The 23,653-nt window shown below is 39.3% G+C and overlaps 1 protein-coding gene across 1 annotated transcript; it reads right to left on the minus strand.

Moving 5' to 3' along the window:
• Window positions 1-16,126: 16,126 nt before the first annotated feature.
• On the minus strand, window positions 16,127-17,100 carry LOC148019313 (uncharacterized). The gene has a single exon (XM_087660916.1). It carries the CDS (start codon window positions 16,989-16,991, stop codon window positions 16,476-16,478), a length of 516 nt encoding a protein of 171 aa, XP_087517042.1. The 5' UTR covers window positions 16,992-17,100; the 3' UTR covers window positions 16,127-16,475.
• Window positions 17,101-23,653: the final 6,553 nt, after the last annotated feature.

The raw sequence follows: 23,653 nt of genomic DNA on the forward strand, positions 1-23,653 counted from the left end.
TGAAATTCCCTCTGCTGAACTATAAACCCTAAATACTCAATTTTGTTCTTGAAGAATGCACACTTCTTCTTCTTAGCATACAGCTTGTGAGTCCGCATTGTCTCAAGAACTATCCGCAATTGTGACTCATGACTTCCTTCATCCTTGGAATATGTTAAGATGTCATCAAAGAATACAAGGAAAAAATCATCAAGATAAGGTCTGAATATATCTTGCATTAATCTGCTGAAGGTAGCAAGGGTGTTTGTTAATCCAAATAACGTTATGATAAACTCGTAATGACAGTACCTTGTGCTAAAAGCAGTTTTTGGGATATCTTCTTGCTTAATTCTAATCTGGTAATACCTTGATCTAAGATCAATCTTGGAGAACATCTTCGCTCCTTGTAGTCGATATAGTAGTTCGTCGATCCTTGGAATCGGATACTTATTCTTGATTGTTCCTTGACTTAGCCCTCAATAATCAATGTAGAGATAGAGAGTCCATCCTTCTTTTTTTGAAATAACACTGGAGCTCCCCAGGGTGAGTTATTGGGTCTAATGTACCCCTAATGTAAGAGCTATTTGAGTTGTTCCTTTAGTTCTATGGCTTCCGGAATGGACATTCGCAATGGTCACTTTGCAATTGGTGCAGCTCAAGGTACTAGCTTAATTTCATGGTCGACTTCTCTCTATGGTGGAAGTTTAGGTAATTATTTAGGAAATACATCAGCATATTTCCTAAGCCACGATGGTTCATCTTCGGCTTAGTTTTCCTACTCAATCTTATTTAATTTGATTAGGTATATAGGTGACCCTTTTCTTAAAGCTTTAGCAATTCGAGAAGCTTTCGCTAATTGAATCTTTGGTTTCCCTGCTTCTCCCTATGTGGTCACTTGTTGTCCTACAAGATTCAAGAATGTGACTTGGCCCTTTCCACAATGAATATGAGCATCATTGGGAATTAACCAATCCATTCCTAACAGGCACTCATAGGTTCCCAGGTTCATCACCTTGAATTTCATGTTGGTCTGAATTGCCACCCAGATTAAACTCCACCTTACTTGTATGTTGTGTTGAGGAAACTTCTTTTCCATCAGCTAACTCAACTATCACCCCAAGTGCATGCATTGTGTCTATGCCTAGTTTTCTAACACACCTTGGTGATATGAATGAATCAATCAAAATTTGAAAGGGTTTACCATTATAGGTTGATGGTATTTGAATCACTGAGAACTGTCGATTTGGTCCCTTCTTGTTGAGAGAGGCATAAATTCTCGCTCTCTCCATGTCAATTTCCAAAGTGGGACCTTCATCATCTTCTACTTCCTTGAGGGTTATGCCGGTGGCAACTCTTTCTCTAGCTATGACTGTCCAAGCTCTAGTCATTATGAAACTTGCTTTGGCGTTCATTCTATCCGAGTTTTGGGCATCGGCTGTGGATGTGGCCAAGTTTGTTACAATAATAGCACCTAAAAGTATCCTTATTACCACCAATAAAGTTCTCCACCGCCGACATCTTAGCCTTCTTGCTATTAGTAGATTGGAATTGACCTTGGGCTCTTTTTGCATAGCCCCTAGTAATATTTCTATTTTGGAATTAATCATTCCAAGGCTTATTGTTTCTTGGTTTGGACTAGAGTTTTTGTACAATCGGTCTTGCTCTTATCAATGTGTCTTGGATATTGGATGGACACATTGCCTCAAGCTATGTGTGAAAGGGATGCAAGAAACGCGGGAGAGAAGAGCACACACAATGTAGGTGTTGTCAACAATTGAACTGACAGCCTTATTGCACTATCATATTATATATGAATAAAGAATGGGTGGTCATAGTATACAGGGTAGGCCCAGAGGCCTTTTACCCCAACAACCTCCCACTAAAAGGCCAATGTGGCTAGGGAGTGAAAACAAAGAAAATAAAAGAAAAAAAAGACAAGGTGAGGAATCATAACATCTCACTCAACGCCCAATTGGAAAGCGAGCTGTGCAAGAAGTGTCAGGAACCTTTGCAGAAGAACAGTCAAGCATCCCCGAGTCCATGACATCTAGGAGATCAGCGATCCCGCAGCTTCATACAATGGAGCAATCCAAGAATGCTTCTCATGAAGCAAGCACAACTCATCAGTGCACGACTGTAAAGCATCAGAGTCGCGCATAGCATCAACCTGGCGCATATAAGACAGGGGAGAGCAATCAAACTCTCCAAATTCAATCACTGAAAGAGAGCCAACATCCCGGACACTCGTCCAATGGGGTCTCAAGACTACATGTGGCCTCAGCGAAGCAGAAGACTGATATATGGCTAGCTATCTAACCTGCAAAACTACAAGAAAACGGCTCTCATAAGCCTACAAGGGGTACTGACCACCAACATCCTGACCCTGATTGCTATGCATAGCTACGTCATCTGGGCCAATAAATGCCTGATTTTCAGCATAAACAGCTTGCTGTAATGGCACTATAGCTGCTGTAAAATCAGCCATAAAGCATACTGAACGCTCATCAAGAGGACTAAGAGGTGTGTGCGTCTCATAGAAGACAGCATGACGGCTGTGTATAACCTGTTGGGCATCCAAATCCCATAATCTATAGGCCTTAAAGTCACCATCTCCATAACCAAGGAGGATACATCTACGTGACATAGGCTCATGTGGCATACGTACATATGCTTGGCAGCCAAACATCCTCAAGTAATCATAGGAGGGTTGCATGCCACTCCATGCCTCATGGGGTGTAATACCATCCAAGGTCAAGCACGGCGTCCTGTCAACCAAATAGACTGTTGTCATAAGGGCCTCAGCCCAAAAGCCATAAGACAACCCAGCTGTGGTAAGCATAGAAGCAACCTTTGCCTGTAAGGTCAGACACATGCCATGAGCAATCCCATAATACCGTGGGCACAAGAAATCAATGCCATACTGCTGACAAGAGGTCTGAAAGTTGGGAGAGAGAGCATGACTCTCATAATCCATCTACAAGCACCTAGGCCTGCTACCAGCAGAATCCATAAACCTGTCAAGCATAACTGCAACATCCTCAATCTGCACCAAGGGAAAAGCCCAAACACGATGGGTAGCATGATCAACAAAGGTCACAAAGTACGACGCTCCACCAAGTGACTGGGAAGGCATAGGTCCATATATTGCACAATGGACAAGATCTAGAGGAGCATGCCTCATACGATTGCCATAAGCCAAGAGGGCTCTGCAAGGACCAAGAGTACAATCAGGGCAAGCATCAAGATCTGTAAGTGACATAGGAGGCAGCAATGAGTCTGAACGAGACAAGATCTCCATCTCTCTGTGGTGCATATGGCCTAGGAGATAATGCCATAACAATACATGTGGTATCTGGATAACTGCAACCATAGAATCTCCCACATGAGAGACATGCACTGGGTAATGATAACCAACTCGAGAACCTCTGGCCAAAACCAAGCAACCAGGACAGATCTTCCATGACCTATCCTGAAGAGAAATAGAGTAACCTGCATCATGCAACTGACTGACAGAAATCAGGCTCTTACTGAGCATGGGAACATGTAGAACATCCCTGAGCATAAGAGAAGTCCCATTAGGCAAAGCTAGGTGTATGTTCCCTGTACCAACAATAGCATAAGTCTGCTCAAGGCCCAGATCAATACATCCATCAACCTCCATGTAAGAAGAGAACCATGCTCTACGAGGGGTAACATGACAAGATGCCATAGAGTCGAAAAGCCAATCAAAGGCATGGGCCTGATCATTGAGCAAGTAAGCTGTAGGGAAACTAGATGACAGGAGGACATGCTCAACTGCATCATCATGGGTAACTGCATGTATCTCACCACTAGAAAGAGTGGTAATACCTACTGCATCGCTAACTGCTCATGTCGAGTCAGTCTCTATCTCTGCTGCTCTCTAATCCGTCTAAAGCATTTTCTTTGAACATGCCCACGCTTCCCACAATGGAAGCAAACAACATCTGAAGTAGAAGAACCTGTAGAAGATGACAAGGAATCCAAGTCATCATGAATAGGGCAATCCATAGCATCCACGGAGCTCAAGCAATCAAGGACCGTCCCAACATAGGGAACTAGCTCATAAAGACAATCATCTGCTAATACATCAGTGGTAGAAGCATGCTGCAAATGCTCATGAAACCTCAATGGATGGGAGGACATAAAGGCATCAATCAAGGATGCAAAAGCTCCCACATGAAGAAGAGTCGTAGCCAACTGCATGACATAACCAACCACAGTACAGTAAAGCATAAGACATCTGTCATAAGAGCATATGATATTCAGCCATGAAATCAACCCATAACCATATGCATATGCATAGCTCTGTAGTACATCATGCCACCAAGGAACATCCAAGTCAAGTAAAGACCGACAAGTGGCAAAGCATCCTGCAAGAGTCAAGATCCAGGTGAAGCCCAAACATCTATACAACAACATCCAAATAAGTGGCTCGGTAAGGTATATAACAGTAGACCATGTGCATAGACGGGTAAGCATACATAGCATCTGCTCTCTAACATGGACGGGCAACAGGAGCCCAACTAGCATAGAAGCTAGACAACATAGGAGCAAGAAAGCCATAACTGTAAATCCCAAGCACTATCCAAGTCCACTGATCAGTAAGTATCCCGCATATCAAATGCAAACGAGCAATCACAGCTCAATAGGCAACTGCCAAAACAAGGGAGCAGTTCACTGCTCAATACCTGTACGTGCATCCAAGTAATAAGCCAAGATCCATAATCGGAGTATCAAATCCCATATAGCATCCAAGGTCATAACGGAAAAAGCCAAGTCGTAACAGAAAAAGCCAAGTCAATGTCCAACTACTCAAGGGAATACTCAAATGAATGTCGAGACGAGCTCAAACAACTGCCATCCATAGCCAAAGCATAAAGCATTCACCAAGTCATCATAACCTGTACTGGGTAGCCTAGGCATAAACCATGTCATAGATGAAATGCCAACTACAAAGAAGTGACAGTAAAACCCAAATCGAGCTCTAATATCAGCTCAAAAGCATTCCAAAGCATAAACAAGACATGTGGCATAGTCCAAATACATCGTGACATCATACCGAGTAGCCGGGAGCACCCCGTAACCAATATGCATAACCCAACTTTAGCATAAATAGCTTCAGTCCTAAAGTTTCCAGTATCATATAACCTCTGTAAACTAAGCAAATTAGTGCTCAATCCAAGCTCAAATCCATAGGCAAACCATAGGCATACATTCTCGTATGTATAGGCACCAACCGGGCATCAAATGCCAATACCTATAAGCATAAAATTGAAGTAACAGGTGGCTGCCCTATTTTGGACAGATCTGGGATTGTTCAAAACAGTCAATGGCTGAGCTAAATTAGCTCCAAATGCATCTCACATAAGATGCATAACATCCACAAGTGATCCGGTATCAATAGACATCAATAGAAGCATCACATAAGCCATAGGCATACAAATACATGCTATCTCTCAGACCTGAAATCTGTTGCAGAATATTCTGTCATCAGAATTTAGCAAATCTGATATCATCATCACATCCGGAGCATGCCAAAACCCCAACTTAGACTCTTACTTTGCCTGAATCGGGTTCCGAATGCCCGAGATATGACAAAAAGAGTGATTTTTAGGCCAGATTTTGAAACAGGCGCAAAAAAAACGTGAGCTGGCTGGGGGGGGTCTGCTATCCCACGTGTCAAAAATGGGGCCCAAAGGGGGCACAAATGGGGGCCAAAGAAGGCCTACACCAAGCCTCAGCAAGCCTTGATAGGCTGGAAGCAAGCTCTAGGTGAAGGAAGCTCCAAGAGGTGTGAGCTATGGCTGCCCACAACCTGTGAAAACCCTGTTGAGCTGAAAACTGAGTGAGAATGAAGATCTCATACCTCGTGTGGAAGGCCAGGATAAGCTCTTGAAGACCCGCTCTGATACCAGTTGAAAGGGATACAAGAAACGCGGGAGAGAAGAGCACACATAATGTAGGTGCTGTCAACAATTGAACTAACAGCCTTATTGCACTATCATATTATATATGAATAAAGAATGGGTGGTCACAGTATACAGGGTAGGCCCAGAGGCCTTTTACCCCAACAATGTGTTCAGGGGATCATCCAATCCGTGGCAAAACTTAGATACTTGTTGCGCAATATCCATAGACGGTGCATACTTGAGAAGTGTTAGAAACTTCAAGTAATAGGCTTCTAGTGTCATTCCAAGTTGCTTTAAACCAAAGAATTCATTCATCTTTTGCGTGCGGTATGCTAGTGGAAGATACCAGCCTCGCACTGCATCCTTTAATATGTCCCAGCTAACATACACTTCAAAGATTCCTTGGTCTTTACACCATTGTTTCCACCAAACTCAGGCTTCTCCCATTAGCTTTAACTTGTCGATCATTGTTTGATTAGATAGGGTAATTCCAGAAGCAATGAAATAATCTTCCATGGACTCGACCCATATTTCTGCTTCAACCTCGATGTTTTTGCCTTGGCCATCAAACTCAGGTGGTTTAATTTGCTTAAGCAATAACTTCTTTTCTTGGATCTCACTAGCATTAAGGGTAAGAACAGCTTCATGTGGTATCGTAGGATTTTCTCTAGTCAGATTTACGAATATTATTATACAATTTGCTCATATCTTTTCAAAAAGAGAAATCATTTCAGAATTATAGAATTACTTTATATTAAATTTTCAATGAAGGTTACATCATGATAGAGTTTTCCGAAACCATGGATTTCAAGTATATCTACTGACTCGTAATTCTTAATTGCTAGAACGGTAACCAATTTCATATTCAACAGATAGACAAAATAATTTCTTTTGTTGAAGGGCAAAAATACATGGTTTATTTTGGGATGGCTGGTTAGTTGGGAGAGAAATTTTCCTTAATATAATCCAAGCATGGTATTTGGATTCATCCATTGGATAATAATCGGGCTTTGAAGAATGGATATCTAAAAATCGGTACTTTAAAGGAATATCAAGAAGTCCATCTTTGACGTAGTTGTAGCGTTCAGAGCGACCAGGAACTATAATTCGGTTCGCTAGGATGACCTTTGTCTCTTTCTCGTAAATATATCAATTTAGCTTAACCTCCCGACCTCTAGTGAATAAAGTTGAATTCACTATGGCTTCATCGAATAAATAAACCTTTATGACTTTGAGGTTTTCCATCCATCTTATCCTCTTCAAATTGGTCTGAAGGAACGAAAGACGGTTTGCATCGATATAACAATATCCACCGCTTATCATCCAGCGTCTTTCCCGGTATAGTGGAGAAGGATCATAGATGCGATCCAGAATCCGCATTACTTGCATTCTCCATCCATAATCCGCAAAATGCATTGCTAATGTAAACATTGCTTGGAAGACTAGAAACCGCTCCCAAACTTCGTCTCTCTAGGTAGGATAAAAACACATATTAGCAAGGGAAGGGAAAAACAACTCATATATCAAGCTACAATTACCAAGTTTTTGATTTCTTTTGGCTATGATACCATCTGTAACGTACCTGCCTTTATTACATGATGAGTAACGTTTTAGTAGTTGACAAGAGTTTACCTTCTAGTCGTCTCCATCCGTATTCTAACCAAAATGTTCAGATTTTTGAATTTTGTGTGGCTCTATAACCATAGGTCTACCCCACAAGGAAAGCATCCTACCGTTACCCACATAGGACCGACCTGAAGGTTCCTAATTGACCTAACAGTCACCTATCGACAACTAGCTCATATCCGGAGGTGTCCTTCGAGAGGCTTCTTGTCCAGAAGGAGCGACTACCATTACCCTTGGTTCATGGAGTACAACGTTTTCTTCCAGTATCAAACTAAGGCTTTATGAAATCCCTCGCAGCGCTCAGGCACAACCGCCATACCTTTCCCTTAAGATAATTTACAATTCGGATTCTGAAACCAAACTTTATGTAAGTCAGCAAATTGGCCCTTCCTAGAGTTTTTACCTAGCATTTGTTTTTGGGAAAACCTCTCAGCTAACCGAGACCACCGTGCCATAGGACTGGATTCGTCAGGAATTCATCCACCCGCTTCCCTCTATGGAAGTTCTTAGTTATCTAATTACCTACCACATTACATGAAACATATAAAAACAGCTTCATGAATTAAAAAGATTCTTTTATGCACAGTTGTTTGTTTGCGTAATTTACTCATGGACATACAATCAAAAGAAAACAAATTCATTGATTATGTTCCATAATGTGTGTTCTCTTGCCCATACAGGAGAAAAATTACAATTTCACGTTCTACCTCATCTGGCGCATTTGCACGTCACCAAGATCAAATCCACCTATAGCTAGCATTTTTAGCTGTTCCAAGTAGAACTTGGGCCATACGGGGGACCAAGTAGTTCCTAGGTGCATAAAGGATTTACTAGCTAGAGCCCCCCTAGCACCTTAACCACCTCCTACTTAATACGATCCCTGCTAGGAGACCTCTCGCCGTCGGAGTTGGTCCATGCTTCCACGGCGGTAAAAACATCCCCCCTTGGTATGGGGATTCAGCACCTATCCTTGGAGGAGGTATAGAGCTCCTCAATTTATATATGTTCCAATACTTAATTCAATCAAAATCTAATCTAGAAAATCACAAACAAGATTGATGTCTTCAAGCAATTATGACTTCACACATTCATGCAACTTTCAAATGATGATTAACCTCGTAGCAATCGACCTTTGAAATTCACGCAGTGAGCTCTTCCCCTAGGGTATCTAGATTTTGGGGTCTCTATCCTCTCAGTTTAAGGTTTATAATGACATTCTTGTAACCAAGTTTCTTGGCCTTAAGTCTGTTTTTTCAACTTAGAGATATTTCTGGTCTTAAAATCTTCTATCAAAGCTTCTAGATTAAACTATATCCTTGACTATTTTCTTCGGAATTTGTTCTTAATAAATCCGTTTTCAAAAATTCATCATGATTTCTCTTGAGTTTTAGAATTTTGTAGTTTCGCTAACAGTTTTTAGCCTATAAGATATTCTAATAATTTACAAAGTGAATACTCTAAGATCATAATATTTCTTAAGAGACTTATCTTATTTCTATTGAATTCGGATAGAAATTTTTAGAAAAAAAACCTATGGTATTGAAATTGGTAAAGGGTTGTTATCCACACCCGTGACTCCATTAGTGACTCCTGTGCTCGCACTTGCATTTGTTTCTTGGGTCATTCGCAATTTCCACTTTTGAATTCTTTTTCTTCAAGGTCATGACGGAAATATGATTCGTAGAAGAAGAAGAACACGGCAGTAATACCAGTTGGCAAGGGTATAAGCCTCTCAATGATGATGATCATTATTACGAGATTGAATGATGTAGGCCTCGCGGATGGTTCTTCTTGCCTCGTGGAGAGCAATACTTCTCTCTCTCTAGTAGACAGAATAGGGACGAGAGTAGAGGTATAACTTCTAACCGGATTGATAGAATAGGATAGAGTTTTTCAATGTCTTCTCTTCTCGGATTAGAGTAGAAGAGAATGAGAGACCTTTTTGCGTATCCCCTTCCTTGGGTTGAATGGAATGATGTGTCTCCATCTCGCGAAATAGAGTCTCCTCCTTCTCGATCAGCGTCTTGTCCTCGTCAAGATTGCTCTTGTCCCCCTTCCTAGTCATCCCCAAGCCCTCAATTTATAGTTTTGCAAGGGGGAAAAAATAAGAGAACGCTTGCTTTTTAGCATTTTTCGATGACATAATCGATGACAAAGAGAGGATACTTTCTTTTAGCGCTTCTGATGACATCATTGATGGTGTCAAAGAGGGAGCTCCATTTTTGTAGTGCGAATATAAAAATTTATGAATCTATGGGCGAGCACCGTGTGGTTTGTCATTGGGCGGCCGTCACTCCAAGGCTTACGACCAAGGCGGTGACCGAGGCATCTTGGCTTTGGCACACTTGGCAACGGGCTACGAAGGCTTCATTGGCGCCATTGGCTGCGCATGAGAAGCTTCCACTAGCTTGTAGGAAAAACTTCCCAGCCATCCTTGCAATGTCATCACCCAAGTGCATTTAGCTGCCAAGTGACTATCCACCAGGCTAGTTGTTTTTGTTGTTATATACTACAAACATAATTTTAATAAGCTAGCCTTGGGAGGGTCTCCCAAGTCTTTCTTCCATGAACTGGCATATATTACCTCATTAATAATTATTATTATCTTCATAATTAGAGCTAGTATTTTTTTTAATGTGCAACATAAATCAATTTTCTTTGGAATGCACATTGAAATAAACTAAGTAATGGGGACATTACACCCAAGCTTGCATTCTGAGTCCTCTAGTTTAGGAATATATGCAAAATATTCTCAATCAAGCCAAGGGTCCACAATCTAACCCAATTAATATCCCAATATCTACTAGTGTCAATTGTCACCTAGTGTTGGACACTCTTGTCATTGCTGACTCTCACAACCCATGACTTTTGATTAAAATTAATGGGCATGCTATTAAAGGGGCCATAGTGGATGGTGGTTCAAGAGTTAAAGATAATGTCTAAAATAACACTTTTAACATTAGGGCTTACAATGACTCGACCCGCCCCCCCTTTTTCCATTCGCATAAAAAATATTCAAACAGTGCAACCCATGGGATTGGTTGAAGGGATCCTAGTGCACATACAAGACCTCCAATTTTGTATATCCTTCCTTGTAGTAGCAGCCATGGAAGGATCATACCCATTGCTTATTAGCCTTCCATGGTTGCAAATAGCTAGGATGTGCCAAGATTAGGATATAAATGAGCTATTGATTAAGCATGTCAAGGGGCTAACACCGTTGCAATTAGAGAAAGGAATAGACTCTTCTTCTATCATGGTACCTGTTGTGGAACTTGCCACACCCACTCGACCAACTAGCCCCCAATCCTTAGATGAATTTGCACTCTTAGATTGGCTAGGGGCATTTTCATGCAATATGGTGCAAAAAAGCAAGCTTCCCCTTGCCACTCCACCAAATGAAAAAGAGTGACTATTGCAAAACTTTGACAAATCCTTAGCTATAACACCCCATCCAACTTCTAAAGATGTCTCTAAAAACCTAGAGCTTAATACCACAAACATAGAAAACTCCTCATATACGGCACCAAACAATCAATTGAGGATAGCACTAACGTAGAAAATATAAAGTGCCTTGATTCAAAAAACCTCTACCAAGACAAATCTATGGGATCCCAACTCAAAAATTCATTAGATTTCAAGCAAATTGGAGCTTGGGAATTAAACACTCGTCACTTTGATCGTCATCAAGGCAAAGGACACTGTCCCTTGCCCAAAACATGTAAAGCACAAAAGAAAGCACCTTCTCAACATCACATCATTAGAACCATTAGTAAATTGACTATGCCTTGTTTCAAAGAACCTAGAATTGCAAACATGCATGTTGAATATGGTAAGTTACCACTTGGCTAAGTGACACTATTGCAACACAGAAGATTGATGATATCCCTGTCCATGATCCAACAGTTTTTATACATGCAGCATAAGAAGATCAATCATTGAAGAAGCTAAATTGATTCCAATACACACTATGGGAATACAACATTGGCAACCTAGAAGTCCCAAAATCCATCTTGCTAGTAGCATGGCTCTGGGAATTCCCTTCTCATCTTGAGATCTTCAAGGAATTCGTCCTCAATATGGTCAACATCATATTCCACTCCATGATTATGTTCATTCGGTATGAGGGCATGCATAGAAGCTTTAACCCTAAATATGCATTAAAAGTCAAGCGAGAATTGGATTAAATGCTCTATACAAAAATTATCACCCCCATACAAAACATAAAATGACTTGCACCTATCGTAATTGTTCCTAAAAGAATGTTGGGCATGCCCTCTACAGTGTCATGGATAGTTTCACTTGATACAACCAAGTAGACATACATCCAAATGATCGGACAAAGATCGCCTTTGTCACAAAAAGGGAAACATGACAATATAACAAGCTTGTTTTTGGATTGTGACGCCGCTCGAAACCTTGGAGTTACATCTTCAATAACTTGAAAAAGTATTTGATCAATGCAACAAAACAAGACTAAGACTCAATCCAAGTAAGTGTCATTACATTGTAACCAAAAGGGAACCTTGCTTGGCCCCACATTGTTTCAAGTGATGGATTTACCCCTGATCCAAGTAAAATGATTGCCATATTAAAAATGTCTATCCCAACATCAACCAAGTTAGTCCACTCATTTCTACATCACATTGATATCACCATCAATTCATCAATCTATATGCACACATTGCATATCCTCTTTTTTGACTCTTTAGTCCTCCTTATTATCCCTTCAAGTGGTCTTTTGAGGCTGATGAAGCCTTCAAGTATCTTAGACAACGCACTACTCAAGCACCCATCTTAATCACCCCTTGATTGGACCAAGACCTTTCATGTCCACACGATGCAAGCCTTATAGCAATAGGAGCCACCCTCACATAACCTACCTCCTCAACCAACATAGATCGCCATGTCTACTATGCTAGTCATTTGCTCAACAACGTCGAACACAATTACTCCACAACTAAGTGAGAAGCATTCGCTATTGTTTACGCTTGTATGAAATTTTGACATTATCTTTTAGAAACCCGTTGTCATTATTTCAAATCATCAAGCTTTAAAATATTTACTTAACAAATCTCAACTTTTTGGTCGTGTTTGGAGATGGTTGCTACTTTTGCAAGAATTTGATTTTGAGTTATGGATCCATCCAAGAAAACACTATAATATGACTAATTTTCTTAGTCATTTCACGAGCAAAGAAGCACCATCATTCGAAGGTCTTGACCTAGATTTTCCAAATAGCAAGCTCTTCAGGATTATTTACTTACTTTTCCAAGTGGACAATGATATCACAAACTTGTTGGTACATGCCTTAAAGCTAGATTAAAATTTTTGTTTTTGGAATTTTCAAGGCAGTGCCTAAAGTTTTGGAGTGAGAAAAAACAATCACTTACTATCATGAATAGTGCAAAAACATGGTAATTCCAAGTTTAACCTATGCACCAATCAACTATTCATAATAATTTTACATGGATACAAAGCTGGTGTTAACCACAAAATGAAATGACCAATAAACCAATAGAAAGCAATTAGACAAAAGCCATAAACGATAAAGGCAACAAAGGCCAATTATGAGAAAAATCAATCAAGCAAAGTATAAGGCATTGAGAATATTTTAGGATTTAATCATTTTAGTGCACAATATTTTCCAATTAAAACACCTGTACTTTTTTGTAATATTATTTTGAGACCTAAACCAACACCTATGCAAGTTTTAATTTTTCCTGGTGTTAGAAGAAAGACTGAGGATGCAAGCACTAGTTTCCGTTTGCTTTTGGAAAATTGATTAATGAAATTCAAATGTGTAGATAAGGTGAGAAAAGTGGACTTGGAGAGTAAAGCCAAATCAAATTATTTGTTTTTGGTATTTTCATGGCAAAGTATCTAAAGTTTTTGAGCGAAAAGAAACAATCAATTACTATCATGAAGACAATGCAAAAAAAGGATAATTCCAACTTATACCTACCGGTCAACTATTCACAAAAATTCTACCTAGATGTAGACATTGGTGTTGATTGCAAAATAAAACAACCAACAAAGCAATAGAGAACAGTCAAACAAGAGCTAAAAAAACAAAGGAAACAAAGGTAAATAAATGTGAAAAAGAAAGTGTAAATTGAGTAAAGGTATAAGGCATAATATTTTACAATTTAATATTTCCAACACACACTCTCTTTAAATACTACACCAGTGTAATTTTTGCAATATTATTTTGAGTGTGAATCAATGTCCATGCAAGTTGTAATATTTACTAGCTCCTAAAAGGAAGAACTACAAAACATGAACCTTAGCTGATGCTCACTTTTGGAAAATCAATCAATGTAACCTAAATATATATGCATAAGGTGATAAAGGCTTGTTAAGAGCCAAAAAAGATGTTCAAGCACCCAACTTTGAATAGAAGCCCAAGCCCAAAATAATTTGTAAAAAATCCAAAAAACAAATGGATAAGCTCAATTGCAATGTGCAATCTTGCAAGCTCTCTTCTCCTCCTTGCTACTTCTCTATCTTCATGGGCTTCATGTTGAGAAACAAACAAAGGGAGAGTGAGGGAGGGAGGGAGGAAGAGAGAGAGAGAGAGAGAATGAAAGTGAGGGGGAGAGTGAGACTCGGAGAGTGCAGCTCCTCTCATACTTCGTGCTCTTCTCTTCTTCCCCTTCTTAGGGTGAGAAGCAAATTGAAGGGTGGGTTTGCTTCTCTTCTCCATGTTTCCTCTGTACTGAGTGCTTGTGGATCCAATAGAGAGAGAGCAAAGGAGGCTCATTGAAGACCATTGCATAGATTATGGAGCCATTTGGAAGCCTTTGTGTCATGGCATTGAGAAGGTACAAAGACGAGCTTGTTATACCCTCATCAATTTGTGTGTGTACTTTCATGGGGTTTGAGAGAAGGATATACGAATCTATAAGAGAGTGCAATATATCAACTACATGAAAAAGAGCCATTACCAAAATGAGAACATCACTTGAAATAATGAACATTCCATCAAGTCCACATCTATAGCAATAGTACTATAGACACTCAAGAGAAGCTCATAATCTTTCGCCATTATAAGTTCCTACCTTACCCTATTTTCGCAAGCCTGCTATCCTAATAACCATCGTTGCACCAAGTGTCATTCCCACAATACCCTCCCATAAAAAGTTTTACCGTTGCACTTTGTCGTATCACTTGATGATCGTACATGCTAAGCCTAGATCATTCCCACAATACCCTCGCATAAAAAGTTTTACCATTGCACTTTGTCGTATCACTTGATGATCGTACATGCTAAGCCTAGATCTCTTCGCCATTCTCCTCCCTTACACTTCTCGATCTATAGAAAGAATCGAATTATAAGGTCAAATTTTAAATATCACATAACAAGATACATCAATAAATTAACAACACAATCTTTTACATCTCATCGAAACCTACCCATTTGCAAACAAGTCGAAATGATCGATTGAAATTTTTCCACCTAGGGAGTAGACTAACACAATATGTTTTGCACCTCCTCTAACTACATGGTTAACAAACGAACAAATAGCCAATTAAGATCAGCGCTCCACAACATTGCCCACGTGATGATAAGTTTCAACCAAGAGACGACATATAACACATTTATTAGACCCCTCTCAAATTTGAGATGGGGGTTTAAACATACTAGATTTAGAGCGAAAGCTAGGGACACCTCTAAAAGATACCCACCAAGGGTTGGTACTCAAATCAAGGTAATCTCAAAACGTTTTTTGCTGCAAAGCAAAAGTAATGGGACATGATACTACCCCACCATACATCTACATGAATGTAACATTCAATGCCCCTCACCCAGAAAAACTTGTGTAGGATGGGAGAACAAACACCATATTAGATCAAACAGACAATGTAAATGGATTTTGAAATTGGGTCACATTACATCCCTTGAGTGCACACCATAACATAACTGACTACTCTTACAAAAGTTCAACCACTGCCAATAATTACACAAAAGTTCTTGGTTACTACTACTCAATGTGTCATGCCTTATAGATTACAGCACCACTCACTTTCAGATGACTAACTAGACAGCCCCATTAGCTTACTCGAAGTCTTTCATTATATAGAATCCCGGATCATTGCCTCCTCAAGATTAATAGAACAGTCAATTCTCCAAAACTTGACACAATCCAATAACACAATTGTTTACGCGATTGAACTTTCTGAATTACTGTGACTGTCACTTAAGAAGACAGTCTGTTAGAGCTTATGTGACGTGAATAGAACCCATGAAGAGACAAAATTCTGAATCGTAAGGTCACAAATCTACACAGCCATAAAAATTTCGACCCACATACGTATGAACCATGCTGAACTATGTTGGATCTCTCAGCGCCTGAGATTCCTCCTAACACCTGATTCTGCAATCCAAACCGTTAGATTACAAATCTTGAAAACTAGCCAATAAGAGACTGGCATGACAAATACTGAAAATGATCAAGGTGAAGCGCTAACGCATGCCAGTAACTTAATGGCTTGTCGCAAAACTGACCTGCCAAATTAGAGCACAATGCTCAATCCAATTTTCCACTTTGAAAGAAGAACCGAAAAATAGACCAGAACAGATCAGTGGAGGCATTAATCTATGCTGACCATTAATAGTGGCTTGAAGGTTATATTCTGATGTTGTGAGTGATGCAGAAGCTGACTGAGGAGTGCTTAGTATCCCCATATTAGTAAGCTCTAAATCTTCAAAAGATCCACAATTGAAGCGACTGAAACGATACTAACTGAAGGAGAGTCCAGCAACCACAAAGCCATAACACATTATATACTCTAAGGTGTCTAGGTAATGCTACCAGAACATCCAGCATTCCATAAGCAAGGACCGATCCTAGCTAGGCACCCCCAGAACAGACATGCAAAATCTTCACTATGCATGATGTATCAGCATTCCAGTACCTACAAAAGGGCAAAAGAGCCTCAGTATCTAGAACCAGTGGAGTTTCTCCTGTCAGTGCTGATGGTAAACTTCCTCTCAGGAGGAGTATGTTCAGGCTTCTTGATGGATAGGATCTCGCGCCCGCCGCCGCCGCGAGATGCGATCCGGACGGTGATCTCCTGCCCGACCTTGAAGATGCGCTCCAAAATGGCCAAGCCACCTGTAAACCCTAGGTCCTGTGCAGGGAGGTATCCCTCTCTCCCGTTAGGCAGCGTCACGAAGTACCCGACGGGGATGACATCCTTGATGACGGCTTGCATTGTGCCTTCCTCGCCCTTCTGGAGAAGCTTGTGAGGCGCCATGTCGATGTTCTTGGCCTCTTCCTCCATCTCCGCCATGACCTGAGCCTGCGAGATAGGCTCCCTTCTGTAGAATCTGGTGCTCTGCCAAACGCAGGGGGCCTGCCATGGCCTCTGCTCCTGCAAGGCTATGGCTGCTCTGACGGAGGGGACGTACTGGGACGCCACGAGGCGACGGAGCACACGTGCAGCTCTCATCTTGCAGACAGTCTATGGAGATGAAGTCTATGGAGATGGACAGACAGAGCCACAAAAAAGATCCCTCATAAACCCTAGCCGCTCAGTCTTGGTCCTCGTAAGAGTGAGGTCACACACAGACCTACTAAACCTTTTACATGTCAAATAAGTAAAGTCTGCAAGGTGTGACATGCCTTTTTTCTTTCCCACTTACTAAATATGTAACCACCTTTACATTTGGATGCAAATACAGACTAAGCGTGTGGCAGCACTCTAAACCCTAGCCCATCAGTCTTCCCCTTCTTTTTGGGTGGCTATGGACTCCCAGTTATTATGACCACGCTTCGCGCGGTGCGTATCATTGCAAAACTCACGAGGCTACGCATCTTCGCATTTTTTATTCATCAAAAGTAAAAATTAAATGTTATATTTAGCTGCATGAGTAATGACTTGTGCTCATGAAAATCACCTTCCACCAACGCATTGCGCGCAACTGAATGTGAACATGCATTAATGGGCATGTTGCATCGATGAACTTTGACCTTAAATATTTTATGAAAATAGAAAGGCACAATTTCAAAAACAAGAAAATGGAACTCCTTTGAAAGAAAATATTGTGGATGATTTTTCAAAACATTGTGCAAAGAGCACATTACAAACAAACTGTTCGTCGGCAAATATAGATGGATTGGACAATGCAAAGCTGAACATGCATTCCAAAACTACAAGCATAAGCAACCTCTTGCAGAGCTTTAACAAAGAATCCTAATAAATATACAAATAGAAGAAAACTATTCAAAAAAAATTGTATTGGGCATTCTTAGATAGGATTGAAGCATCCATGACATTGTGCAATGGAGATGCTTGCATGTTTCTTTAACAAAAATGGTTGTGATCATTGGTCTTTTTAAACTTCCTTTTACCTAAAAACAATATATAAATCACTTACTAGTAATATACTTGCATCAAAGAATGCCTGAAGTTAAACATAAGATCTTGTTGCACTCACATGAATTAGAAGCCGGTGTGAGAATCTCTATTCCATTGGATACAATCATCCCAAGGTGTAACTAATGCACCCTAACCTAGCATGAAGGATCCATGATCTCATGATGCTCCCAACACCATGGGATGTGCAAAGAATGTCTTTTTGGAATCAACAATGCTTCCAAAGGGGTAAGTACATAAGAAGATTGGACATAAATCCCATATTGAATCTCTACAAATGCCAAACTACTTGAATCCAAGTACGGGAGCATAAGGAGATGCTTAACAATGTGAGCAAGGCTCATGTGCATAATGGTATCTAACAATAAAGAAGTGAATTGTTCCTAGAGGCACATTTGAGTTTTTGATGTAGGGTAATATGCACAATGGAGGTAGATATTTGAAGAAGCCAATGAAAAAATGAGAGATCTTGAACACGTTAAGGAGTGCAAAACTAATCAAGAAAGGTCAAAATTTAGAAAAAAAAAACTGTAATTATATATACATAAGAAAACCTCAAACCTATCACAAGCAAACTTAGAGAAAAATTCACAATGCGCACAATGCACCAAATCAAAGAACCACTTTTCAACAAAACATGTGAGCCACCTCAACAATAAATCACAGTACTATTTGATCAAATCAATAACAAAACAAATGCATAAAGACAATGTTACGTGTAAAAAGAGAAGAAGTAATATTGAGCAACGTACTTGTAGCATGAATATTGTTGCAAAAGTGAAAATATTATGTCAATGTAGAGATTCATAAAATATTTTAAAAATTATAAATGTACATCCTAAGAAGCCTATACAATGGCTCAAGTGGAATGTAAACACCAATCCATTTGTGTTAATAATATTACCATATACGAAGGCCAAAGTTTATTCTCTACTCCAATATCGAGAGGGTTACAATGACATTGCAAAGGACAAGCAAATGTCATTTCAATAGCGAAAGATTCATAAGTGTTTATGAATAGCCTAATTTATGGCTCAATTAGAATGGAGACACAAGCTCATTTGTGTCATCAATCCATTAAATCTAGCAACATACATATTTAATGATATTACTTCCTTTTGTAAAATCCAGCACTTGCCCAACAATTCCCCTAAAGGTATATGTGTTTGTCCCACTCTATGATCCCCTAGAACCATGATGGTCTTCTAGCAACATAACATGCACCAATCGTCTTGCCTCATACACTCCCTCTAATGCACCTTTCAATTGTAGGCATATAGTTTGCATTTGTGTTTCCTTTGATAAAGATTCAATGTCTACCCAACATGACCAGCCATTGTGACCACTTTTTTCCCAATTTTACAAAAATTCCAATATAAAGAAGGGTTTCTCATTATATCCATAGTTTGTTGACACTTGGGGATACAAGTACATGCTTCTTACCCCACCTCATTTATTGGTTGCAAGGGTATTAGTCCCTCTTTCACCATTGCAAAAGCCTTTGATCTAAATAATAGGAAACATAAATTTTTTTAACATATCTATAAATAAAACATTGTAGCCTTATATCGAGAAGTCAATCTGAGCTTTGAACCTCACAACATTCCAAGAATGCATTGAATATGGTAAGCAATGTATACCCCATTGGATGTCACCAAACCAACAAGCACTATTGAGATGTTGTTTCCCTTTGATATCGCACATCTTCATTGAATGCAAAGATGTGGGACAAGCATTGGTTTTGAATTTGGAACATGCATATCAAGGACAAAGGATTGGCCATGCTCCATTGCCATGCAAAAATTAATTAAGTAGCAAAACTTGATAATTATCAATATATGTAATTTATGATAGATATCAATACAATTTTTCAGCAACAATTTATTTCCTATGATATCAAATGAGATTTCTTTGAATTAGAACACCAAACCAAAAGACAAAATCATGTAGCTTTCTACAACACTTCAAGGTACATAATGTCTGCAATGGTATGTGAATTTACACTTTTGTCTTTTAGCAAAACCTTTATGGAATTAGCAGACCTCACTTGACTAAAAGGTACATAAAGCTAGCCACGGGAAAATGTTGGTATTTTGAGATATAGATCCAAGAAGGTCAATGTTTATCTTTGAGACTTGTTAATAGTCATTGCAAAAGACAATCTAATAGGGAACTGTCTTCTTCTCATAACAAATGGCAATATTGTTAACATTAGAATAAAGATGATTCTAGATATGAAAATAGTAACATTGATATTTGTCCAAATAATAATTTCAACCTCTATGGACCTTTCTATAGAGTTGTCTATATATCAATATGGTACCATTGCAAAGGTCCATAACAGGATTCAAATTTCTCAAGAGTATCAATGGAGTGTTCTTTTTCAATACCAAACAATTTGGAGGAAAAGCACCACATAGATCAATGGAGTTGAGATACTCACTCAAGTAAAGAAGTGAATTTGTGATAGATCGATACTATAATACATATGAGGATCCCCTAGCCTTTTTTATAAGGTAAAATGTTTAACGCATCAACATCTTTGTTTTTTGAGGCCAAAATAGCACAACCTTTGAAAAAAGATACACAATCACAAATGGAATGGATGCCCATGTAAATATAAAAGATGAGATCATCCATGGTAGCATCTTGTAAAACCATATGTGTTGGAATAGCCAAGCGGTTACTACCATCCAAATAATTACAACCATTTCCAAGAGAGAGAAGCCATTCAACGAAATTATGATTATCATTGTGAATACATTATAGGGATAGTTACATGTTTTGAGTCAATCAAAAAATGTGCATGTGATTCTACAAAGGAGAGAGGCAAAGGGTTGCATCAACTATCTCTTCATAAATGCCCTCTAGGACCATTGGTAGGATTTGAAAAAAATCTCCACCAAAGAAAATTACATTTCCTCCAAAAGGCATGTCACATTCCATTATATTCTTCAAGATTTTATCCAATGCCTCAAAATCATATTGATCCATCATTAGTGTCTCATCCCAAATAATAAGACATGCCACCTATAACAATTCCACAAGTTGACAATGATAGGAATGGTGTAAGATAAAGAGAAGCTTTAATGCTTCAAGAGTATGCTTTGAGTTCTTGAGCTCATGTTGAGCTCGAGGGGGAGAATGAGCGTATGGCTTTGCCAATTGACCTCTCTACATGAGCTGGCATCCACTATGTGCCTTTGTGATACATGATATTATTTCACTGGCATATTAAGTGACCAACATGAGGATACACCAGTGATTCTATAGGTGGACTAGACCCACGTAGTCGATCCTTAGCTATGGCACATTCATTGTACCACCTCTTCTTTTCTAGCAGATTCATACTTAGTGACTGCATGTACATATGTTGTGGTACTTTCATATTAGTCTTTAATCATGTTGTAGACTTATTTCTTTTGTATGGAAGAATAAGAAAGAAGAAGAAGAAGATTGCAGGCCTATCTATGTGTGTGCTCTTTGTCTCTTCATCTCTCTTACCTCTTCTCCATTTTCATCTTTAGCCAATAAATTACCCACAATATCATTAAATTTCAACTCACCATTTGGAGTTGAATTACTAATGGTTATCTTAAAGGTGTCTCATGATGTGGACAAGGAGTGCAATAAAAACATTACCTTAATCTCATCTTTGCACTTCAACTTTTGAGTATAATGTTGAATTCATTAAGGTGGAAGGTGATAGTGGTGCCCTTCTTCGTCTACGACTCAAACAAATGTATCATGAGATATGCCTTATTAGAGGCAATTCTGTTCTCATAAGGATTCGCTAACTTTGGCCCCATAACATCATTATGATTGTGTATGGATGGAGTTCAGTCGAGTAGGCTTGAGTTTGAACTACTAAGAAGCGTCCTATCATGCAAACGAATCTTGCCATCATCCAATTGATGAGGCACAGGAGACATGGTAAAGCTTGCTACTTCACATACAACACGAGCTCCCTCTAGCCACTATGCTCTCAATGCAACCCCCAAGGCTCTTTGTTGTATCCCTCAAACTCTCTTTTGGTGCTTTGCACCCAATTTGCCAGTTTGCTGAGGACTCCATCAAGAAAGGGGGCTATTCAATCCACCCAATGAAGCCTCCAACGATGAAGAATAGGGAGGGGAAAAAATCCCCTCGTAGCATCAACAAGACACTATGGTATGTGCCAGAGGAGACACAAACCCCAAGCAAGGATAGTTGCTACATGGAGCAATCCAATAGTCCTATTTGGTTATGAAGACAAGTCCTCCACAAAACCTAGAGGTGAGCTTCTGTGGTATTACTTTGTTTGGGATTCACTTTGTTTGTTCTGTATTTTTTCACATTTAACTAGGACTTCATACAATCTACTATACTAACACATTTGGTGAATGGTGACATCAAAGTAACATTATTGCTAGATCTCACTATTTCAATTCCTAAGAGCTTGTTGCTCGGTCATGACCCTCATGTAGTTTAAACCTAGAATGGGTCACCACAACATGAGAGAGGCCCCTCCTAAGGGCAGAGAGGACCATATCGCTTGGTGGTGACCCTTTTGTTTGGTGAATCCCACATGGGTCACCACCAAGCAAGAGATCCCCATGTCAATGGTGGCAGAGGTCCCTCATGTCACATAGTCTCTCATGACTATTGTATTTGGTGAGGGTGAGAATTATGTTTTGGAGGTAAGAAAAGCCCACAAATTGGAGACCTCCTTTTGATCATGAATTTCGAAAAAGCTTATGATAGGCTCTCATGCTCCTTCATACTAGGAACCCTCCAAGTGATTGGATTTGGAAAATATTAGATGTTTATCAAGCACATATTATATGCTTTAAATTGTTTTTGATTTTGGAGCATTCCTTGATATTGCCCATCCATAAACATTTTTCCAAAAAATTTACAATTTCATATAGATTGATAAAATTTTTGGTTGATAGCCTTATGAAAATTTCCATGTTATTTTGCCATCCTTATGACTAGTTGGAGACCTTTGGACCAACTTTGCATCTTGAGTTTAATCTTGTTGTATAGCTAATCAAATCTCTACTTCAGCATGAGTCTAATAGAATAATTGAGATATCTCACTGATGCCCAAAGCCATACTGTATTAAAGTTGATCTCTATGAGCCAACTTAGGGTTGGGTCCTATGAGAGTGATTATGTTAAAGTGGATTCTCTATTGTAACTTTCAACTTCAAATGGTAATAGGCACGAATTTACTATGATTGCCATAGTTATATGTAATGTCTATGTCAAGTGGCCATAGTTATGCTTGATATTTATTAATTCAACTCTACCTTTTTGTGTCTTTTTTTGTGTAAATGTTAATTTGTATTAAAATAATAAAAAGAAAGTTATTACATCAATGACTTTTTAACTAGGAATTTTAACATTGGACTTAACCTTACTAGCTAGGGTGTCTTGCCAATCTCCACTAACATTACTACCTTGACTTAAACCAAAACCATGACTTGAACCAAAATTGACCTCTTAGAGGCGGTCACACTAGCTATTTTGTTGGTAAGTCCAAAGTTATGTACAATCATTTATAGTGGCAATCATTAGTGGTAGGCTTGTTCTATGATTCATTCAATTTGAATGAATCTGCAATCTTATGGTCTCTCAAGAAGGGTATCCATTACTTTGTCACGGGATGAAGTGGTGGTCAAGTCTTCCATTAGAGCTTCTCTCCTTGTGATCTCTAGTCTATGAGTCTTTAGTCTACATTTTTGTGCAAT

This window comes from Lygodium microphyllum, chromosome 20 (assembly GCF_053477565.2).
Source record: "Lygodium microphyllum isolate KBCC chromosome 20, Lygodium_microphyllum_v1.1.10, whole genome shotgun sequence".
Taxonomy (NCBI): Eukaryota; Viridiplantae; Streptophyta; class Polypodiopsida; order Schizaeales; family Lygodiaceae; genus Lygodium; species Lygodium microphyllum.